Genomic DNA, 21,927 nt, shown 5'->3' with positions numbered 1-21,927 from the left:
CCAATGTGAGTTCCTATTCTATCCTGATAAGGTATATAAAGTGAACTTGGAACACCTCCAACAAAAAAAAAAGTTTTCCAATTTTGACAACAATGGAAGACCAACTAAATGATCAGCTTTTGAGATTCTACACTGCAACAGAACAAAAGTACCCCCAGTGGATCTACGATCTACCTCCAGAGAAACGTTCAAATGCCAAGTCCCAGTTTAGACAAACATCTAAGCCATATCGAGCAGAGAAAGGGATAATTTACTATGGAAAAAAGGAGGTTCTCACTAAAAGCCGACTGCCATATATCCTGAAGGCCTGTCACGACAACCCAACTTCTGGTGGCCATTTTGGCAGAGATAAAACATTTGCCAAAATTTCTGACCATTATTACTGGAAGGGAATGAAGAATGATGTTTACCAACATGTCAAAGCCTGTCAAAAATGTTTTGTCACATGTCCCAAAATCAGCAAAGAAGCTCCACCACTCAACAGTATACCAGTGCCAGGAAAAGTATGGAGCTTAGTTGGGATTGATATGATCGGTCTTCTTCAGGAAACATCAAACGGCAACAAATATATAGTTGCTGTCACTGATCATTTCTCGAAGTGGACTGAAGCAACAGCTGTTCCAGACAAGAGTGCCATGTCAGTAGCAAAATTTTTGTACAACATTATTTGCCGCTTAGGCTGTATGGACACTCTGATTAGCGACCAGGGAAGAGAGTTTGTGAACTCGATTATCGACAACCTGATGGATCATTTTAAAACAGATCACCGCATTTCATCTGCCTACCACCCACAAACAAATGGCCAGCGGGAACGTGACAATCGAACACTCAAAGAATCTCTTTGCAAGCTTGTCAATGACCAAGGAACCAACTGGGACCAGTTCATCCCTGGTGTTTTGTTTGCCTATCACACATCTGTGCATGCCTCAAACAAGTGCACTCCATTTGAGGTCATGTATGGACGAAAGGCTAAGCTTCCTATTGACCTCAATCCATCAGCAAATGACACTGTGGATGTCATGTCTCTTTCAGATGATGCCAACCCTGATGTGCTAAATACACTCACAACCATTCATAACAGGATCCTCTCAACTGTAAGTACCAACATCCATTCTGCTCAGGAACACCAAAAGTGTGCGTTTGATCGCCGACACAAGAGCAACAAAGGAATCACTGCTGGCACCATTGTTTATATCAAGAGTCAATGTCGTATTCATCGCATGGGTTCAAAGATGGCACCACGCTGGGTTGGACCCTACTTAGTTGTGGAATCCTTAACCAAGGGACGAGTAAAACTTAAGAACAATAAGACTGGCAAGATACTAAGCAACACCTACATGCCTGCAACCTTAAGATTTACCAGGATGAAGAGACTTCTCTACCACCCCAGTCCCCTGATGACTGTCCCAGTGACTCTGCCACACAGAAACACCAGCAAACCAAGACTTTCAACCCACTACCAAGTTCAGGAAGGAAGTATCTTACCACCACTCTTGACCTTACGTTTAATAGGGTTGTGTACTTTGGAGGCACAAGAGATCTTGGACAACCACGGCGTACATATAAAACCAAAGGTGATGGGAACTGCTATTTTTGGGCCATCAGCTATTTCCTGACAGGAACAGAGGACAACTACACCCTTCTCAGAGCTAAAGTCATCCACCACATTAAAACTCACTTGTCCAAAAAACTACAAGGCTACTGTAATCAAGATGTGAATGAATATGTGAACACCTTTGGCATCTCTTGTGATGGAGTCTGGGCAACTGATGCTGAAATCATGGCCACAGCAAATCTGTTGAGTTGTGACATCGTCATCCACACCAAAGTTGGTAACACCATGGATTGGTTGACCTATCCCTATCTTGAAAACAATCATGATCATTTTAACCCCTTAACGACCGCCGATACGCCTTTTAACGGCGGCAGTTAAGGGTACTTAAACCACAGCGCCGATAATTAACGGCGCTGTGGAAAAAGTGAATAGTGCCCCCCAGTGTCGGATTTTCTCTGGGGTCTCGGTTACCGGGGGTAGCCAAGACCCCAGAGAACATGATTCGGGGTTTTTTTACTGACCCCCGAGTTGCGATCGCCGCCGGTAATTAACCCTTTACCGGCGGTCGCAAAAAAACAAAACAAAAAACGCGATTTCCCATTTAATTTCTCTATCCTCCGATGTGATCGCACATCAGAGGACAGAGAAATAGGGTCCCCGATCGCCCCTGATAGCCCCTCGATACTCACCTGTCTCCCCCGGTGCTCCTCGTGGTGCCCGATGGGTGCCGCCATCTTGTTCCGCCAAATAATAGCGGGCGCATGCGCAGTGCTCCCGCCGGCCGGCACCCGGAAGATCTTTGGGGTCTCGGCTGCCGGGGGTAGCCGAGACCCCAAAGAAAATGATCGGGGTCGGTTTTTACCGACCCCTGTTTTGCGATCGCCGGTAATTAACTGTTTACCGGCGACCGCAAAAAAAAAAAAAAAAAGCGATGTGTAATTCTCTGTCCTCTGATGTGATCGCACATCAGAGGACAGAGAAATAGGGGGATTCGGGGACCCTGTTATACTTACCGGTGTCCCTGGGTCCTCCTGTGTCCTCTCCTGGCTGCTGGCTTCTTCCTCCGGTAAGAAAATGGCGGGCGCATGCGCAGTGCACCCGCCATGATCTGCCAGCCAGCAGCTAGAGGAGTTGGGGCTAAAATTAGGGTTAGGGTTGGGGCTAAAGTTAGGGTTAGGATTGGGGCTAAATTAAGGGTTAGGGTTGGGGCTAAAGTTAGGGTTAGGGTTGACATGATAGATCAAGATGGTAATGATTATAAAAGGTGGAAGGAGATGACCACGTTGCCGCCTTACATATCACGTCTATGGAGACGTCCGTTTTCTCCGCCCAGGATGAGGCCATGGCTCGAGTGGAGTGGGCCTTGATGCCTTCTGGAGGAATTTGACCTTTGGCAGTATAGGCAAGACATATTGCATCTCTGATCCATCTGGCAATAGAACCTTTTGTAACACTCGCCCCCTTCCTTGGGTTCTGAAAGGAAACAAACAGAGCCCTACTCTGCCTCCAAGGCTCTGTTTTGTGCAAGTATTCTAATACTGTTCTCCTAACATCTAGCATATGACATTTCTGCTCTTCTGCTGAAACTGGATTATCACAAAATGATGGTAAATATATTTCCTGACTTCTGTGGAATTTAGAAGCTACCTTTGGCAGATATGCTGGATCCGGTTTCAAAACTATCCTATCCTGAAAGACCATTAGATAAGGAGGGTCTACCGACAATGCTTGCCTATCACTTACTCTTCTAGCAGAAGTCAAGGCCACTAGAAGAGCCGTTTTTAAAGTTAAATTTTTAATGGAGACAGAATCTAACGGCTCAAAGGGGGGTTCTGTTAAAGCATCCAAAACCAAATTTAGATCCCATGGCGGCAATCTAACAATATGAACCGGGTTACTACGTTCCGTAGCTTTAATGAATCTAGATACCCATCTATTTCCCGCCACATTGCTGTTATATAATGCCCCCAGGGCTGATACCTGAACTCTAAGGGTGTTTAACGCCAACCCCAATTCTCGGCCCCTCTGTAAGAACTCCAGAATAGCCGGAATTGGAATTTTTGTCCGTGAAAGGCTGTTGATAAAAGGCAAGGAATTTTTTCCAGATCTTACAATAAATTTTAGTAGTGACTTCTTTCCGGCTACTTAAAAGGGTAGATATCAAAGCGTCAGAAAATCCCCTCCTTTTTAATAATTCCCTCTCAAATTCCATGCCGTCAAATGCAGAGATTTCACATTGGGATAACGAAATGGACCCTGAGAAAGAAGTTCCGGACTCACAGGCAACACCCAGGGGTCGGTCACTGACATTGCCCTGAGTAAGGAGAACCATGCCCTCCTGGGCCAGAAGGGGGCAATTAGGATTACTCTCGCCCCCTCCTTCCTGATCTTCCTGAGAACTAGAGGGATCAGACATATTGGGGGAAATGCATACGCTAGAGGGAAATCCCAATGAATCTGAAGGGAGTCTATTATACAAGGTTTGTCCGCTACCTGAAGGGATGCAAACTTCCTGGTCTGTCTGTTTTCCCTCATAGCAAACAGATCTATAACGGGTAGCCCCCACAGACCCACTATCTGTTTGAATACTAGCCGATTTAGAGCCCATTCCCCCTGACGCAGAGAATGACGGCTGAGGTAATCTGCCTCTGTGTTGTGTTCTCCTCATATGTGAACCGCTGAGAGAGAGAGAAAATGAGCTTTGGCTATGTCGAGTATGTCTGCGGTGGTGTTCATCAGAGACTTTGACCTTGTCCCTCCCTGATGGTTGAGATATGCTACCACTGTCGTGTTGTCTGACTGGACCCTTACATGCGAGTCCCGCAGGAACGGTAGCCATCTGAGCAGGGTATTTGTTTACTGCCGTAAGCTCTTTCCAATTTGAGGACTCTTGGGTCTCTAAGAGAGACCATTGCCCTTGAGTCCAAACATCTCCTATGTGAGCTCCCCATCCTATTGGACTGGCATTGGTTGTGACCGTGTTGTCTGGTACTATTTCCCAATGTACCCCTTTTGCCAAATGTTCCATATTTAGCCACCATTTTAGACTGTTCAGAGTGGTGGTGGATAGTGTGAGTCTTCCGCTTAAGTGACCTTGAAGACTCCTTTCTGTATCCAGGACTTGGGCTTACAATATCCGAGTGTGGAATTGAGCCCACTGAACGGCCGGTATGCAAGATGTTAATGACCCCAACAGGGACATTGCGTCTCTCAAGGTCAGATCTGTTTTTTTTTATCACAGTCCTGACTTTGTGTATAATCTTCTGCTTCTTTTCTTCTGGAAGAAAACATAGCTGATTCTCTGAATCTAGCAGAATACCCAGGAAAGTCTGATTCGTTGATGGCTCTAGTTTTGACTTCTCTAGGTTGACCAGCCAACCTAGGTCCTGTAGAGAAGATATTATACAGTTTAGGCGACTTTTACACTGGACAAACGAACTACCCACTACTAGGAAGTCATCCAAGTAGGGTATAACTAATGTATCCTGTTCTCTGATATAGGCCATTACTTCCGCAATGACCTTAGTAAACACCCTTGGTGCCATAGATAATCCAAATGGCATTGCCGTAAACTGAAAGTGCCTGACCTGATCGTTTAAGCGCACCGCCATTCTGAGGAACCGATGGTGATCTTTGTGAATGGGCAGATGGTAGTATGCATCTCTTAAATCCAGGACTGTCATATAACACCTGGGAAAAAGAAGTTTAGTCGCCGTTTTAATTGATTCCATCTTAAAGGCATGGTATTGTAGAAATTTGTTCAGCTTTCGTAAATTTATGATGGTTCGAAAGGAACCGTCAGGTTTGGAGATTAAAAATAAAGGGGAATAGAACCCTTCCCCCTCCTGATCTTTTGGAACCTCTACAATAACTTCCTTCTGTCTCAACATCTGAACCTCTTTTTCCAGGGCCTTCTGTTGGTCTAAGGAACCAGGGGCAGTCAATACATAGTAATCGGAAGGTCTTTCCCGGAACTCTAATTTTAATCCTGACTATACCCAGAATCCAATTACTGGAAGTTATTCTGGCCCACTGAGTATAGAAATGTCTTAATCTGCCCCCTACGGGAAGATCTGATTTAATGGTAATTTCGCCTACGTCTTGAGGAAGATGATGAGGTATTAAAGTCTGAACTTCTCTTCTTCAGCTCCGTCGGCTCTCGGGTTGAGTAGGGTCTCCGGTATGGGAAGCGTTTCTTAAGTTATTCCTAAAGGTAGGATTGAATACTTTAGGAAAACCCTTCTTCCTATCCTCAGCCTTAGCCAGGATGTCATCCAGCACCGGGCCAAATAAGTACTCACCCCTACACGGAATAGTACACAGTTTAGCTCTAGCCTGCGCATCCCCTTTCCAGGTCTTAAGCCATAAAGCCCGCCGGGCAGCATTTGAGAGTCCTGCTCAGGGCCGGACTGGGACTAAAATTCAGCCCTGGCATTTGAAGTTACACAGGCCCACTTGTCACATGGTGACTTTATAATATCTTTGTACACTTGTAGGCAGGGCCGGTTTTAGGCAAAGTGGGGCACTACGCCTAGGCAAAGTTTAAAATGGGGCCCACAATGCTAACATATTGCACATCAAACAAAAGCGTTTTGGTTGTATTTACAAGCGCTGAGTTCAGGCTGCTAAATGAGTTTGATCGACAATACTGAAGTTGTTCAACGCTTGTTTCCTGGCCTCTTTCCACCAGCTGAGGAATAATGATGGGACAGAACGATCACTAACAGATCACTAACCGATCCCCATACAGTATCATGTTATCAGCAGCACATCTACAGTTTACAGCGGCGATGTGCTGCTGAGAACAATGATTTTTGTTCCGGCAAAAAAATCTGAATATGCAGCATTTTACTTGTTTAGTAAAATACACCCCATAGTCCTCCATATGTTATAATGTGCTCCACAGTCCTCCATATAGTACTCCATATATTAAAATACACTGCTCAGTCCTCCACATAGTATAATACACTCCTCATAGTCCTCCATATAGCATAATACACTCCTCATAGTGCTCCATATAGCATAATGCACCGCCATAGTCATCCATGTAGTACAATTCACTTCCCATAGTATAATGCACCCCATAGTCCTTCATATAGTATAACATATTCCCCATAGTCCTCGATACAGTATAATGCAGCCCACATATAGCATAATGTAGCCACCACCCTACAGAATATAATGCGGCAACCACAGAGTATAATGCAGCCACCCCACGGTATAATGCAGCCACCCCACAGAGTATAATGCAGCCACCCCACAGAGTATAATGTAACCCCATAGAATATAATGCAGCCCCCCATAGTATATAACACAACCTCCCCCATAGTATATAACCCAACCTCCCCCATAGAATATAATATACCCCCACAATAGTATATACCACAGCCACATAGTACATAACATGGCCTCCCCATAGAAGATAATATACTCCCCATAGTATATAGCAAAGCCCGCATAGTATATAGCACAGCCCACACAGCAGTATACAGCACAGCCCACACAGTAGTATATACAGCACAGCCCACACAGTAGTATATACAGCACAGCCCACACAGTAGTATATACAGCACAGCCCACACAGTGGTATATACACAGCACAGCCCGCACAGTGGTATATACAGCACAGCCCGCACAGTAGTATATCCAGCACAGCCCGCACAGTGGTATATCCAGCACAGCCCGCACAGTGATATATCCAGCACAGCCCGCACAGTGGTATATACAGCACAGCCCGCACAGTGGTATATACAGCACAGCCTGCACAGTGGTATATACAGCACAGCCCGCACAGTGGTATATACAGCACAGCCCGCACAGTAGTATATCCAGCACAGCCCGCACAGTGGTATATCCAGCACAGCCCGCACAGTGGTACATCCAGCACAGCCCGCACAGTGGTATATCCAGCACAGCCCACACAGTGGTATATACAGCACAGCCCGCACAGTGGTATATACAGCACAGCCCGCACAGTGGTATACACAGCACAGCCCACACAGTGGTATATCCAGCACAGCCCACACAGTGGTATATACAGCACAGCCCGCACAGTGGTATATACAGCACAGCCCGCACAGTGGTATATACAGCACAGCCCACACAGTGGTATATCCAGCACAGCCCACACAGTGGTATATCCAGCACAGCCCGCACAGTGGTATATCCAGCACAGCCCACACAGTGGTATATCCAGCACAGCCCGCACAGTGGTATATCCAGCACAGCGGTATATACAGCACAGCCCACACAGTGGTATATCCAGCACAGCCCACACAGTGGTATATCCAGCACAGCCCGCACAGTGGTATATACAGCACAGCCCACACAGTGGTATATCCAGCACAGCCCACACAGTGGTATATCCAGCACAGCCCACACAGTGGTATATCCAGCACAGCCCACATAGTGGTATATACAGCACAGCCCGCACAGTGGTATATCCAGCACAGCCCACACAGTGGTATATCCAGCACAGCCCACACAGTGGTATATACAGCACAGCCCGCACAGTGATATATACAGCACAGCCCACACAGTGGTATATCCAGCACAGCCCACACAGTGGTATATACAGCACAGCCCGCACAGTGGTATATCCAGCACAGCCCACACAGTGGTATATCCAGCACAGCCCACACAGTGGTATATACAGCACAGCCCACACAGTGGTATATCCAGCACAGCCCGCACAGTGGTATATCCAGCACAGCCCACACAGTGGTATATCCAGCACAGCCCGCACAGTGGTATATCCAGCACAGCGGTATATACAGCACAGCCCACACAGTGGTATATCCAGCACAGCCCACACAGTGGTATATCCAGCACAGCCCGCACAGTGGTATATACAGCACAGCCCACACAGTGGTATATCCAGCACAGCCCACACAGTGGTATATCCAGCACAGCCCACACAGTGGTATATCCAGCACAGCCCACATAGTGGTATATACAGCACAGCCCGCACAGTGGTATATCCAGCACAGCCCACACAGTGGTATATCCAGCACAGCCCACACAGTGGTATATACAGCACAGCCCGCACAGTGGTATATACAGCACAGCCCGCACAGTGGTATACACAGCACAGCCCACACAGTGGTATATCCAGCACAGCCCACACAGTGGTATATACAGCACAGCCCGCACAGTGGTATATACAGCACAGCCCGCACAGTGGTATATACAGCACAGCCCACACAGTGGTATATCCAGCACAGCCCACACAGTGGTATATCCAGCACAGCCCGCACAGTGGTATATCCAGCACAGCCCACACAGTGGTATATCCAGCACAGCCCGCACAGTGGTATATCCAGCACAGCGGTATATACAGCACAGCCCACACAGTGGTATATCCAGCACAGCCCACACAGTGGTATATCCAGCACAGCCCGCACAGTGGTATATACAGCACAGCCCACACAGTGGTATATCCAGCACAGCCCACACAGTGGTATATCCAGCACAGCCCACACAGTGGTATATCCAGCACAGCCCACATAGTGGTATATACAGCACAGCCCGCACAGTGGTATATCCAGCACAGCCCACACAGTGGTATATCCAGCACAGCCCACACAGTGGTATATACAGCACAGCCCGCACAGTGATATATACAGCACAGCTCGCACAGTGGTATATCCAGCACAGCCCGCATCTCTCCTCCTCCCCCCGAGAATGTCCCCACAGTCCAGTAAAAAAAACCAAAAAAAAACACTCTCCTCACCTTTCCACTTGCCTGCGTTGCTTCCTGCTCCTGTCTCAGCGGCTGCAGTCTGCCCGGGACACAGCAGGTGCGCGATGATATGACATCAGCGCACACCCGCAGTGTCAGAGGCAGAGCGGGGAATGATGGGAGAGGGAGCGTCTGTAGACGCTCTCTCCTCCATCATTGCATTCAACTGTAGTTGAATGTGATGGCAGGGGGGTGAGTCGGCGGCGGCGGGGGGAGGCGGATCGAGCGGCCCACGACTGGCACCGGCCCTTCTGGTATTTGCCAGAAGTGCCCGATGGCCAGTCCGGCCCTGGTCCTGCTGATCTGGCTGCAAGTTTCAGGGAGTCCACCGAGGCATCCGCCAAATACGCCACACCTTCCCGAATCTAGGATAGTAAATCCAGCAATTTGTCACGAGGTACTTTAGTTTTTAGCTGCTCCTCCAGCTGGGCTACCCAGACCATAACTGATCTGGCAGTGCAGGTACCGGCAATTGCCGGTTTAAATGCCCCCGACGATGCTTCCCAAACTTTTTTAAGGAACATGTCTGCTTTTTTATCCGAAGGATCTTTCAGAAGACCTACATCCTCCAGTGGTAAGGTGCCTGATTTAGATGTGGAAGCCACAGCCGCATCCACTTTAGGAACCTTTACCCATTCCGCTAGGACTTTATCATCAAAAGAGTACCTTCTCTTTGCTGACGATGGTAGGAAACCCTTATCCTGCTTATCCCATTCTCGCTTAATAAGGTCCTTCACCGTATCTACTACTGGAAATGATCTACGATTCCTTTGGCACAACCCTGCAAACATTATATCTTGAGTTGACCTAGGCTCCTTGTTCTCTACAACCCTCATGGTTGTGCGAACTGCTTTAACCAACACGTCCATTCCATCCACTGAAAAACAAGGTCTCCCCTCTTCATCCGAAGAGGATGGTGATGAGGAACGTGAACATTCACCTTCTTGCAAAGACGGGCTCGATCCTGGTGATACCTCCCTGGATCTCTCATGCCGACTGCCTTTAAGGGAACAATTAATTTCCTCCCTTATGACTGCCCTGAGGACAGATGCACGAAGGGGAGCCTCTTCTTCTAAGGTCTGACAAATACAAGTTTGGCAGAGCCTTTTTTGATAGCTATCAGGCAAAGGAACTGCACATAAAGCACATTGCTTGTGCTTAGATTTAGCTGTCTTCTTGGCCTAAAACAAAGCACAAGAACAAACAGACCATATCAGCTACTAGGTGTCTTTTGATAACACTTACCAAGGCAGAACTGGACAGTACCGGTCTCTGAGGAGGAGAATCCATACGTGACGTTGAGGCACCTGCATGCTGCTGCCCCTATACCACGCTGCTGCTGCTTCTGGAGCGGCTGCTGTCACTCTTCTTGCGCTGGTCAGGCACCTCCACCTGAAGGTGCTCTGTGTCCGCAACCGAGGACATTTCTGCCACACATTGTCTTGCAGCCTCCGCTGCTTAATACCGGCAGCCGCACCCCCTCCCTCAGCATCCCCCGGAAGTCCTACCTTCCACTTCCGGGTCATCAGCATGAAGAACGCTGACCCGGCACCGCGTTCACGCGACCCAGGGCGGCACTGCCCGACCCCTGGGATCGCATACCGTACGGCCAGACGAGGAGAGGTCTGAAAAAGAACACCCCCGACGCTGCTTCCAGAGTCCCCGATTCTGCTGTTCTCGTGGATACCGCGCAGAGGCCTGGTGGACCTGGGTAAGAGACTGCAGGCTCCTGCCATCCGGACAGGAACCCAAACTGGAGTGGTGAGGGGGACCGTCCCTTTAAATCCTGTCCAGATGGTGGGCGGATCCCCTCTCTCATAAGGGTGCTGTCGTGGCGATAGGAAAAAACTGGTCAACAGATTTTGGGGTCCAATGTCTCCTGTTACCCTTTGAGAAAATAAAAAATTGCAGGCTAAAAAATCATTTTTGAGGAAAAAAAAAAGGTTTTTTTATTTTCACGGCTCTACGTTATACATTTTTGTGAAGCACTTGGGGGTTTAAAGTGCTCACCACACTTGTGTGCTGTCTGGGGCCCTGTGCACTGTCTGGGGCCCTATGTTCTGTCTGTGACCCTGTGTACTGCCTGGAGCCCTGTACGTTGCCTGGGGCCCTTGTGCGCTGCCTTGGACCCCTTAGTACTGCCTAGAGCCCTGTGCGCTGCCTGGGGCCCCTGTTTGCTGCCTGAGGCCCCGTGCACTGCCTGGAGCCCTGTGGGCTGCATGGGGCTCTGTGGGCTGCCTGAGGCCCCTGTGGGCTGCCTGAGGCCCCTGTGGGCTGCCGCCTGAGGCCCCTGTGGGCTGCCTGGGGCCCTGTGGGCTGCCCGAGGCCCCTGTGGGCTGCCTGGGGTCCTGTGCACTGCCTGGGGCACCGTGCGCTGTTTGGGTACTCCGTGCGCTGCCTGGGGCCCCTGTGTGCTGCCTGGGGCCCCTGTGTGCTGCCTGGGGCCCCTGTGTGCTGCCTGGGGCCCCTGTATGCTGCCTGGGGCCCCGTGTGCTGCCTGGGGCCCCTGTGTGCTGCCTGGGGCCCTGTGCACTGTCTGGGGCCCTGTGTTCTGTCTGTGACCCTGTGTACTGCCTGGGGCCCTGTACGTTGCCTGGGGCCCTTGTGCGCTGCCTTGGGCCCCTTAGTACTGCCTAGAGCCCTGTGCGCTGCCTGGGGCCCCTGTTTGCTGCCTGAGGCCCCGTGCACTGCCTGGAGCCCTGTGGGCTGCATGGGGCTCTGTGGGCTGCCTGAGGCCCCTGTGCGCTGCCTGTGGCCCCTGTGCTCTGCCTGTGGCCCCTGTGCGCTGCCTGGGGCCCTTGTGCGCTGCCTGGGGCCCAGTGCGCTGCATGGGGCCCTGTGGGCTGCATGGGGCCCTGTGTTCTGTCTGGGGCCCTATGTGCTTCCTGGGGTCCTGTGTGCTGCCTGGGGCCCCTGTGTGCTGCTTGGGGCCCCATGCACTGCCTGTGGCCCCTGTGCTCTGCCTGGGGCCCATGCACCACCAGTGGCCCATGTGTGTTACCTGGGGCCCTGTACGCTGCCTGGGGCCCCTGTTTGCTGCCTGTGGCCCTGTGTGCTGCCTGGAGCCCTGTGGGCTGCATGGGGCCCTGTGTTCTGTCTGGGGCCCTGTACGTTGCCTGGGGCCCTTGTGCGCTGCCTTGGGCCCCTTTGCACTGCCTGGAGCCCCGTGCGCTGCCTGGGGCCCCGTGAGCTGCCTGGAGCCCTGTGGGCTACATGGGGCCCTGTGGGCTGCCTGAGGCCCCTGAGGGCTGCCTGGGGCCCCTGTGCGCTGCTTGGGGCCCTGTACGCTGCCTGTGGCCCCTGTTCTCTGCCTGGGGTCCCATGCGCTGCCTGTGGCCCCTGTGCGCTGCCTGGGGCCCCGTGCGCTTCCTGGGGCCCCTGTGTGCTGCCTGGGGCCCTGGGTGCTGCCTGGGGCCCCGATATTAAGAATGTCACTCAATGGTTCTCAAAAGCCAGAACAATCTGATCTACAGTAGCTGGGGTATATTCTGACCTGGAGGGGTATAAACTGGGCTAGTCCAATTTGTACCCCGGGGTATAGTTTGGGCTAGACCAGAATATACCCGCGGCATAATCTGGCCCAGAGGGGTATAAACTGGACTAGTCCAATTTGTACCCCGGGGTATAGTTTGGGCTAGGCCAGAATATACCCGGGATATAATCTGGCCTAGGCCACTTTAACACCGGGTATATTCTGGGCGGGGGGGGTAATCTGGCCTGTTACACCGGGCAAAGAACCAGAATACCAGCCCCCAGCTGTGAGCTTTAGCAAGTCTGGTTGTCAAAAATGGGGGGGACCCCACGCTGTTTTTTTAAATTATTTATTTAAATAATTTAAAAAAAGCATGAAGACTCCTCTATTATTGATAACTAGCCTTGCTGAAGCTGGGGATTGCAGCCCCCCAGCTGTGAGTTGTGTCTGGCTGGTTACCAAAATTAGGGGGGAACCCACGCCGTTTAAAAAAAAAAAAAGATTTATAGTGCAGGTGCGGCAGATGAAAACTCCCATACGCCGCTCCTGCTCTCTCAGTGTAATTAGCAGCTGTAGGTGTTGGATAATGGAATCAGTAGTCCCATCAGCTGACACCAGTGATCGGAGGTGAAGTTTATATCTCCGATCACAGCTGAGCGCTCTCCGCTGTATTCTGACAGCGTGGGAGCTGCAGCTCTCTCACCGGCGGGGATGATTTCCTGGCCAATCAGAAGCGGTGTTTGCCCCGCTGTCATGCATATGACAGTGTGGCAAACACTGTAATGTCGGACCCCCCATTCAAGTGAATGGGGATCAGGTCCACTCTGTTGGATGACAGTCTGCATGGACGCTTCATGCAGCGAATGTGACCACATCCGGCTCTCCTCGACTTTTCTGCAGCAAATACGCTGCAAGAAAAGTCAACCTTGCCTATTTGCAGCGTTTTTTTCTCCATCCATTCAAGTCAATGGGTGGAAAACGCTGGAAAAATGCTGAAAGAAGTGCCCTATGTCAAAAAACGCTGCAAAGCACAAAATACTGATCAAACAAAAACCCATTGTGTTTGTATGAGAGTTCTGAAATCTCATAGGCTTTGCTGGTACTGTAAAAAGCAGCTGAAAATTAGCATAAAAAATGCAGCAAAAACAACGCAGGAAAAACGCCCTGTGTGAACTAAGGGTACCGTTACACTAAACGACTTACCAACGATCACGACCAGCGATACGACCTGGCCGTGATCGTTGGTAAGTCGTTGTGTGGTCGCTGGGGAGCTGTCACACAGACAGCTCTCTCCAGCGACCAACGATCAGGGGAACGACTTCGGCATCGTTGAAACTGTCTTCAACGATGCCGAAGTCCCCCTGCAGCACCCGGGTAACCGGGGTAGACATCGGGTTACTAAGTGCAGGGCCGCGCTTAGTAACCCGATATTTACCCTGGTTACCATTGTAAAAGTAAAAAAAAAAACCACTACATACTCACATTCTGATGTCTGTCACGTCCCCCGCCGGCGTCCACAGGGTTCAGCGCTGGCAGTAACAGCGGTGACGTCACCGCTGTGCTCTGCTTTACGGCCGGCGCTGACACATTCAGTGCAGGGAAGCTCTCGGCAGCAGCGTGTGCATATTAGCAGCGCTCTTGCCGAAAGCAGTTTTAACCCTGTGGACGCCGGGGGATGTGACAGACATCAGAATGTGAGTATGTACTGTTTTTTTTTAACTTTTACAATGGTAACCAGGGTAAATATCGGGTTACTAAGCACGGCCCTGCGCTTAGTAACCCGATATTTACCCTGGTTACAAGTGAACACATCGCTGGATCGGCGTCACACACGCCGATCCAGCGATGACAGCGGGTGATCCGCGACCAAAAAAAGGTCCTGATCATTCCCATCGACCAACGATCTCCCAGCAGGGGCCTGATCGTTGGTCGCTGTCACACATAACGAGATCGTTAGCGGGATCGTTGCTACGTCACCAAAAGCGTGACGTTGCAACGATATCGTTAACGATATCGTTATGTGTGACTCAGCCTTTACCCTAATGGATCAGAGCAGAAGGAGTTAAACAGACGGATGGTCAGAATGAATCCCAAGGTCAGGCAACAAAAGATCAAGCATGCAGAACTCAAGGCACAGGAAGCACAAACCTCACTAGCAGAATGTACGTCTGGCAGTGGTCTGGGAGAAACAGCTCAGTTAAGTAGCATGGCAATCACATGGGATAATAAACACTTGGAGACAGCCGACTCATCTCAGTGTCAGATTGGATAGTCCAGCTGTCAATCAACACACTGACAGCTTTAGCACACCCCTGTACCAGACTGGCCGGCCGAGCTGTCAGTAACTGCACCCTAGACACACTGAGGGGTGGAACCATGACATATATATGTATTACTATTAGTGGGTCCAGCACCTGCTTCACCCATACATTGGCCATAGTGGATTTTTTAGCTTCATATTATATTATGTTGCTATTCTGCTTGTGGTATGATTCCATGAAGTTCCCTTTCTTGAATGTATTTTATATATCATCAGGTGGTCCAGAAGGTGAAAGCTAGTGGTCATCGCTTGTCACTAACAGTTCTTGATGAACCCAGCTATGAAAAGTTGCATGCTGATAAAATCTCACCATTGTCCCTCCTTACTAATAATATCCCGGAGTCATGTCCCAGACCCAAACTCTGCCTAGTACGGAATGAGGGAAAAGGCTTTGGGTTCACTGCCAGTGCTACAGGCGGTAAGCTATAACACTCTTATGTACAATGCCCTTATGTATTATTCTTTATCCTGGTAACAGATTTCATAATATTATTTTTCTTACCAGTCTGAATAAAACCCAGTGAATCCACCCTATTTTCTGCTAAAAACAGTCCGAATTAGATTTGTGCCCTGATAATTCACTAGCTTGGTTTTCAGTTATATGTAAATATATCCATTTTAAAAAAATTGGTCCCAAACGATTGAACTCATCTAAAATAATAATATCATATAGTATTCGCCCTCACCAGGTCCAGCACAGACTCGTCGCTGCTGTTTCTCAGTGTTTGGCTGCAGCAGTGCCATTCTGTGTCAACATCTCACATCACTGCTGCAGCCAATCACTAAGCTCAGTGGCTTGTACATCTACATTGGCAGAGCTATTGAGCTGTGATTGGCTGCTGCAGTGATTTGAGCTGTCCACCGCTGCAGTCAAAATTCCCAAAACAGATGTGGCACATCTGTGCTGGAACTGGGGCGAGTGGATACTATCTGATTTTACCAATTTACATGCCTTTAATCATTTTGGACTCAATAATAATTATAATTGCCAGACCTGAAATAACAAGCACTTTTCACCTATTGTGTCCCCCCCATTTCCTTGTAGATTGTAAGTTTGCGAGCAGGGACCTCACTCCTAATGTCACTGTTTAAATTGTCTTAACTTGTATTGAATTTGTCTGGATATGTCCCCGCTTAATTGTAAAGTGCTGCGAAATATGTTGGCGCTATAGAAATAAAAATTATTATTATTATTATTATTATTTTGGGGCTACTTTAAAAAAAAAATAAAAGTGTTTATCCTTTTACTCCAAACTAGAGTAAAAACCGGTCTACTGTCCTAATATTTAACAAAAATGTAAGGGGCTGCATAATCTTCTGTCTTCAGCAGTGCTCCGTGCCTCTGCCTCCTGGCTTCCTGCCTTCTAGCAGGCAAAATGCCTTTAAAAATTGACAGTTCAGGCCAGAGGCGAGACTGAGCCACCGGCCTGAACTAAGGCTACTTTCACACTAGCGTCGTTTGGCCTCCGTCGCAATGCGTCGTTTTGGCGAAAAAACGCATCTTGCAAAAGTGCTTGCAGGATGCGTTTTTTCTCCATTGACTTGCATTAGCGACGCATTGCGACGGATTGCCACACGTCGCATCCGTCGTGCGACGGATGCGTCATGTTTTGGCGGACCGTCGGCACAAAAAAACGTAACATGTAACATTTTTTTGTGCAACGTGTCCGCCATTTCCGACCGCGCATGCGCGGCCGGAACTCCGCCCCCTCCTCCCCGGACCTTACAATGGGGCAGCGGATGCGTTGAAAAACTGCATCCGCTGCCCCCGTTGTGCGGCGCTTTCAACGCTAGCGTCGTTGCGTCAGCACGACGCTAGTGTGAAAATAGCCTAAGTGCTCTCCCATTCTACAAGCAGGGGCAGCTTTCCATTGATCCTGCCAGCTTCTGAGTGGTGCGGGTTCCTTGCCTAGGAAACCAGCAATTATTAGATTGCTTGATAAGGCGTTGATCCAGGGAACTAGTCTGATTGTCGTATGTGGAGTCGGGAAGGAATTTTTTTTCCCCATGGTGGAGTTACCCTTTGCCACATGGGGTTTTTTTGCCTTCCCCTGGATCAACATGTTAGGGCATGTTAGGTTAGGCTATGGGTTGAACTAGATGGACTTACAGTCTTCCTTCAACCTTAATAACTATGTAACTATGTAACTATGTAAGGTGGCCGGTAACCTAGGCAACAAGCTGTACATAATAGAATTAAAAATCCCTCCACTTTTCAGAATGGAGATGATTTTCTAATAAGAGGTAAATAACAAAGACGTAAATTCCACAATATCTAAAATTCGCTGTGGTTATTTTACTTCTTTGTGATGCTAGATAATAGGGTTTGGCAAAACCTTCACTTACTGTGCATTGTACTATACTTCTCTAATTTTAGTGTGAATTATACAACTGAAATTCCCACAAAATTGGAAAAAATGTAATCCGAGGCTAAGACTATAATTCACAGTAGTTGAGCTGATATAATTATTTATTATTCCCGTCTTGTTTTGTATAAGGTGTACGTGGCACATTCCTGCTCACAGTTGAAGATGGAGGGGCCGCACAAAAGGCTGGTATTCCTCAAGGAGCTCGACTTCTTGACGTTAACGGTGAAAGCATTGTGAGCTTCACAATCAGTCAGCTCTCTAAAAAGGTAAAATACTGAACAACATGACAGATAAAAAACTAATACTGTATGCTGTTGGTATTACGCAGTGTTTGTAATGCACTGGTGGTCAGCATTATAGTACTAATCACTAAAGACTAAGCACTGCATGTAATACCCAAAACTTAATAGTTTTGGTGCTTCTTAGTATTTCTTAATATCTATGTATATATACTGCAAAATAGGTTTCAACTTATTACATGTTCCAAACTTGCCATGCGGAGCATTTGTCTAGCCTGCTCAATATACCGTACTTGCCAAATTCTGAATTCAAGGCTTGTTTCTGTTTGTTTATAAATGAAAACGTGCTCTCTATGTTTTGAGATGCGTCATTTTCTTTTTAAAAACTAAATCGTCCCTAATTCTGTAACTTAAACACAAGTGCTAGTGCAGCGCCCCAGAGTTCTGGTCGTTGCAGTATTGTCGCTCTTCCACCAGGGGGAGTGATGGTACGTCTGATGGTACTAAAGGAGTTCACCTGACCAGGTATCACAGTCACACACTACACTTCACACTCCGTCCACCAGGGGGAGCAAAAGGTTCTATCTATTAGGCCACTCCTCACACTCGGGTAAAACTGGGGGTTGGATAGGAAGTTAGGGAGAAGCTACCTGGGTTTGACCCAGAGAAGACCTGTCAGGCAGACAGAGAGAGAAGGAGGAACCTCGGAGCTGTAGACAGAGGTCCCTGTCAGGGGTGGGATCCTGACAGAGACATAGCAAGAGATAGAACGTTACGGAGCTGCGCCTGCACCTCATTGCGGCAGCATCCTAAGAAAGGACAAGAAGCGAAGTATATTGTGGAGAAGTGAGAAACGAGATCATAGCACAAGGAGATAACACCAGGAGGAGTCCTGCCTTAAGATCGACAACATCCTTCTGAGGCGCGTAGCCGGTGGCCGGAACACCGAGGAAGTAATTGGCTCTACGCATTACTTTGAAACATGGCAGGACAGTTCAATTCCAAGTTGGCTGCCCGACCTTAATACCTAATGAAGACAACGAAGGCAAATTGTGGGAGAGGGGCGTCACTAGGGTCCCTATAAAATAGCTCCAGGCCTACCCCGTCATACAGGTCGTCCTAGCCATACCATCTGGGGGACGGAGATAGAACATCAGAAATATACACAAGAGTTGTGAGGACTATCCCGTGGTGCTCAGCAGGGAGGTACTACAACACATAGGCGCTAGTAGGAAGGCTACTGATTTCCACCTGCAAAGGGAACTCTGGATGTGCCTTCGGACCGGCCGGACTTAGCCTGCCCTGTGAACAGTGCTCTGGACTGTGGACATGGAAGTTTTCAGTAAAAGGTAAAGAGACTGCAACCTTTGTGTCCTCGTTATTCATCTCGCCTTACAACATCCACCATTACCACCTACTCATCAAGGGAAGCCCTGGGGACATACTTCACCTGTGGGAAGGTATAACATCTAGCTGCCATTCCATCACCCCAGCGGACCCCTAGCAGCGTCGGTCACCCTGACCGAACACCACAGGTGACGTCACGAACACTTGACAAACTACACCTTTGATTGGGCGCCCCTTAGCAGGGCCACAGACCGGGTCGGGCCACCGTGACATCCCCAGAACCGAGACAGAGGGACCCGGTACTGAGTACCCCACTGCCCTGCACCTGGGGGTGATCCACTTATCCACCAGAGTGTGTGCGTTGTTTAAAATCAATTTTGGGCATCCTTCATTGCTCGCCTAATATTAGACGAGTACATACGCCACCTGAAAACAGCGGCCAATTGCACATGCTTGCTTTTGAGGCTTGATTCTACCTAGATTTCCTGGATCCCACTTGGGCTTTTTACTTTTATTAAATTTTTTTAAAAAGCGAAATCAGCTTTACATAATGTACACCCCTCAGCCTTAATGCCATTGTTGCCACATATTTGTTACCAGTCGTGAACCTACATTAGCAACTTCATAACCAATATTTTAGGTTTAATTAAATTACTTTTCATTTGGATTGATTATCATTATTTTTAAGAAAAAAAGAGGTTAAGTCTTTGCCACCCCTCACTTCAGGGCCGGCGTCAGCACCCGGCGCACCTGGGCAAGTGCCGGGGCCCTGAGCAGGCAGGGGGCCCACTCGCTGTCTGGGACACTGGTGCGCTATGGTGCCGGCTCCCGCAAGTGGACCCCCCCCCGCCTGCTCCGGGCCCCGGCACTTGCGATACTTACCTCTCCCGGTTCCAGCGCTGCAGCGTCTTCCATCCTCTGACTGTGACGTTCAGGTCAGAGGGCACGATGACGTCACCAGTGCACGCCCTCTGCCTGAGCAGTCGCAGCACAGAGCAGGAAGACGCCGACGGTGAGGAGTCCAGAGCAGAGAAGCGACAAGCAACGAGAGGTGAGTATTTCATTTTTTTTAATATTTGGAGCAATATATGGGGACCATCAGAAGGGGCCCATATATGGAGCATTATATGGGGCCAATTTAATATGGAGCATCTTATGGGGTCAATAATATAGGGAGCATCTTATGGGGCCAATGATATATGGAGCATCTTATGGGGCCAATTCTATAGGGAGCATCTTTTGAGGCCAAGTCTATAGGGAGCATCTTATAGGGCCAATTTAATAGGGAGCATCTTATGGGGCCAATTCTATATGGATCATCTTATGGGGCCAATTCTATATGGAGCTTCTTATGGGGCCAATTACATATGGAGCAGTATATGGGGCCAATTACATATGGAGCAGTATATGGGGCCAATAATATATGAAGCATCTTATGGGACTAATTATATATGGAGCATTTTATATGGCCAATTATATATGGAGCATTATATGGGGCCCATTATACATGGAGCATCTTATGGGGCCAATTATTTTTGGAGCATTATATGGGACCCATTCTGTAAGGAGTATTATATGGGGCCCATTCTGTATGGAGCATCATATGGGGCCCATTCTGTATGGAGCAATATATGGGACTCAGTATACTGTATGGGGCCGATCATATACTGTATGGAGCATTATATGAGGCTCATTATATATGGAGCAATAGATGGGGCCCATCATATACTGTATGGAGAATTATATGTGGCTCACTATACTGTATGGAGCATTATATGGGGTCAATTCTGTATGGAGCAATATATGCGGCTCATTCTGTATGGAGCACTCTGTGGTGCCCATTATACTGTATGGAGCATTATATGGGGCTCATTATTCTGTATGAAGTACTAAGTGCTGCCCATTATACTGTATGGAGCAATATATGGGGCTCATTATGCTGTTTGGACCATAATATGGGGCTCATTATTCTGTTTAGAGCAATGTATGGGGCTCATTATTCTGTATAGAGGACTATGTGGTGCCAATTATACTGTATGGAGCAATATATGGGGCTCATTATTCTGTTTGGAGCATAATATGGGGCTCATTATTCTGTATAGAGGACTATGTGGTGCCAATTATACTGTATGGAGCAATATATGGGGCTCATTATTCTGTTTGGAGCAATATATGGGGCTCATTATTCTGTATAGAGGACTATGTGGTGCCAGTTATACTGTATGGACCAATATGTGGGGCTAATTATTCTGTTTGGAGCAATATATGGGGCTCATTATTCTGTTTGGAGCAATATATGGGGCTCATTATTCTGTATAGAGGACTATACTGTCCGGTTTCTGAGTTAATGTAGAATGTACAATAGATATCACTCATGTAATATAAGAAGTTAGTGAAATCTTTGGCATTGTACTATACCTATATTTCTCTGCCGTATCGGTGCATTATGAATTGTGGTATGTGTTAAAGGGGCCCATCGGGACTCTTTCGCCCAGGGCCCATGAAAACCTGGAGCCGGCCCTGCGTCACTTAGTAACTGCAGACTCTTCTTCTGAGACCAGACAACCCTATTAATGATACCTGGTGTTCCTGGATGGACTGAGCCACATGAGTCATTAGTATACAAGGGTTCTGTGGAATGGTGTTGCAGATGTTAGTAAATATCTTCTAAGTCCTCCTTTTCATTGAGAACTTTCTGTTGTATTAAAAGTTGCAATTCAATTTAAATGAGTTTTTCCAAGATTATATCTTATTTCCTGCCCACAAAGTATGGATTTGACTGCTGGGGACCCCAGATTTTACGCAATCTCTTCCACATGCTGTGGAGAAAACCTGCAGTGAAAATTGACCAGAGCTGCAGTTTTGGTAATGATACTTGTACTTT

The 21,927-nt window shown here is 48.3% G+C and overlaps 1 protein-coding gene across 1 annotated transcript in view; it reads left to right on the top strand.

Moving 5' to 3' along the window:
• Positions 1-21,927, top strand: part of NHERF4 (NHERF family PDZ scaffold protein 4) — a 247,570-nt gene that overhangs the window by 150,324 nt on the left and 75,319 nt on the right. Inside the window, exons 5-6 of the mRNA XM_077250577.1 lie at positions 15,305-15,506; positions 17,587-17,723. Coding sequence (XP_077106692.1) covers positions 15,305-15,506; positions 17,587-17,723 — 339 coding nt within the window. The remainder of the gene's footprint in view (positions 1-15,304; positions 15,507-17,586; positions 17,724-21,927) is intronic.

The sequence above is a fragment of the Ranitomeya variabilis genome, chromosome 4 (assembly GCF_051348905.1).
Source record: "Ranitomeya variabilis isolate aRanVar5 chromosome 4, aRanVar5.hap1, whole genome shotgun sequence".
Classification (NCBI taxonomy): domain Eukaryota; kingdom Metazoa; phylum Chordata; class Amphibia; order Anura; family Dendrobatidae; genus Ranitomeya; species Ranitomeya variabilis.
Note: the sequence above shows the minus strand (reverse complement) of the source record. Positions and strands in the feature narration are given on the sequence as shown.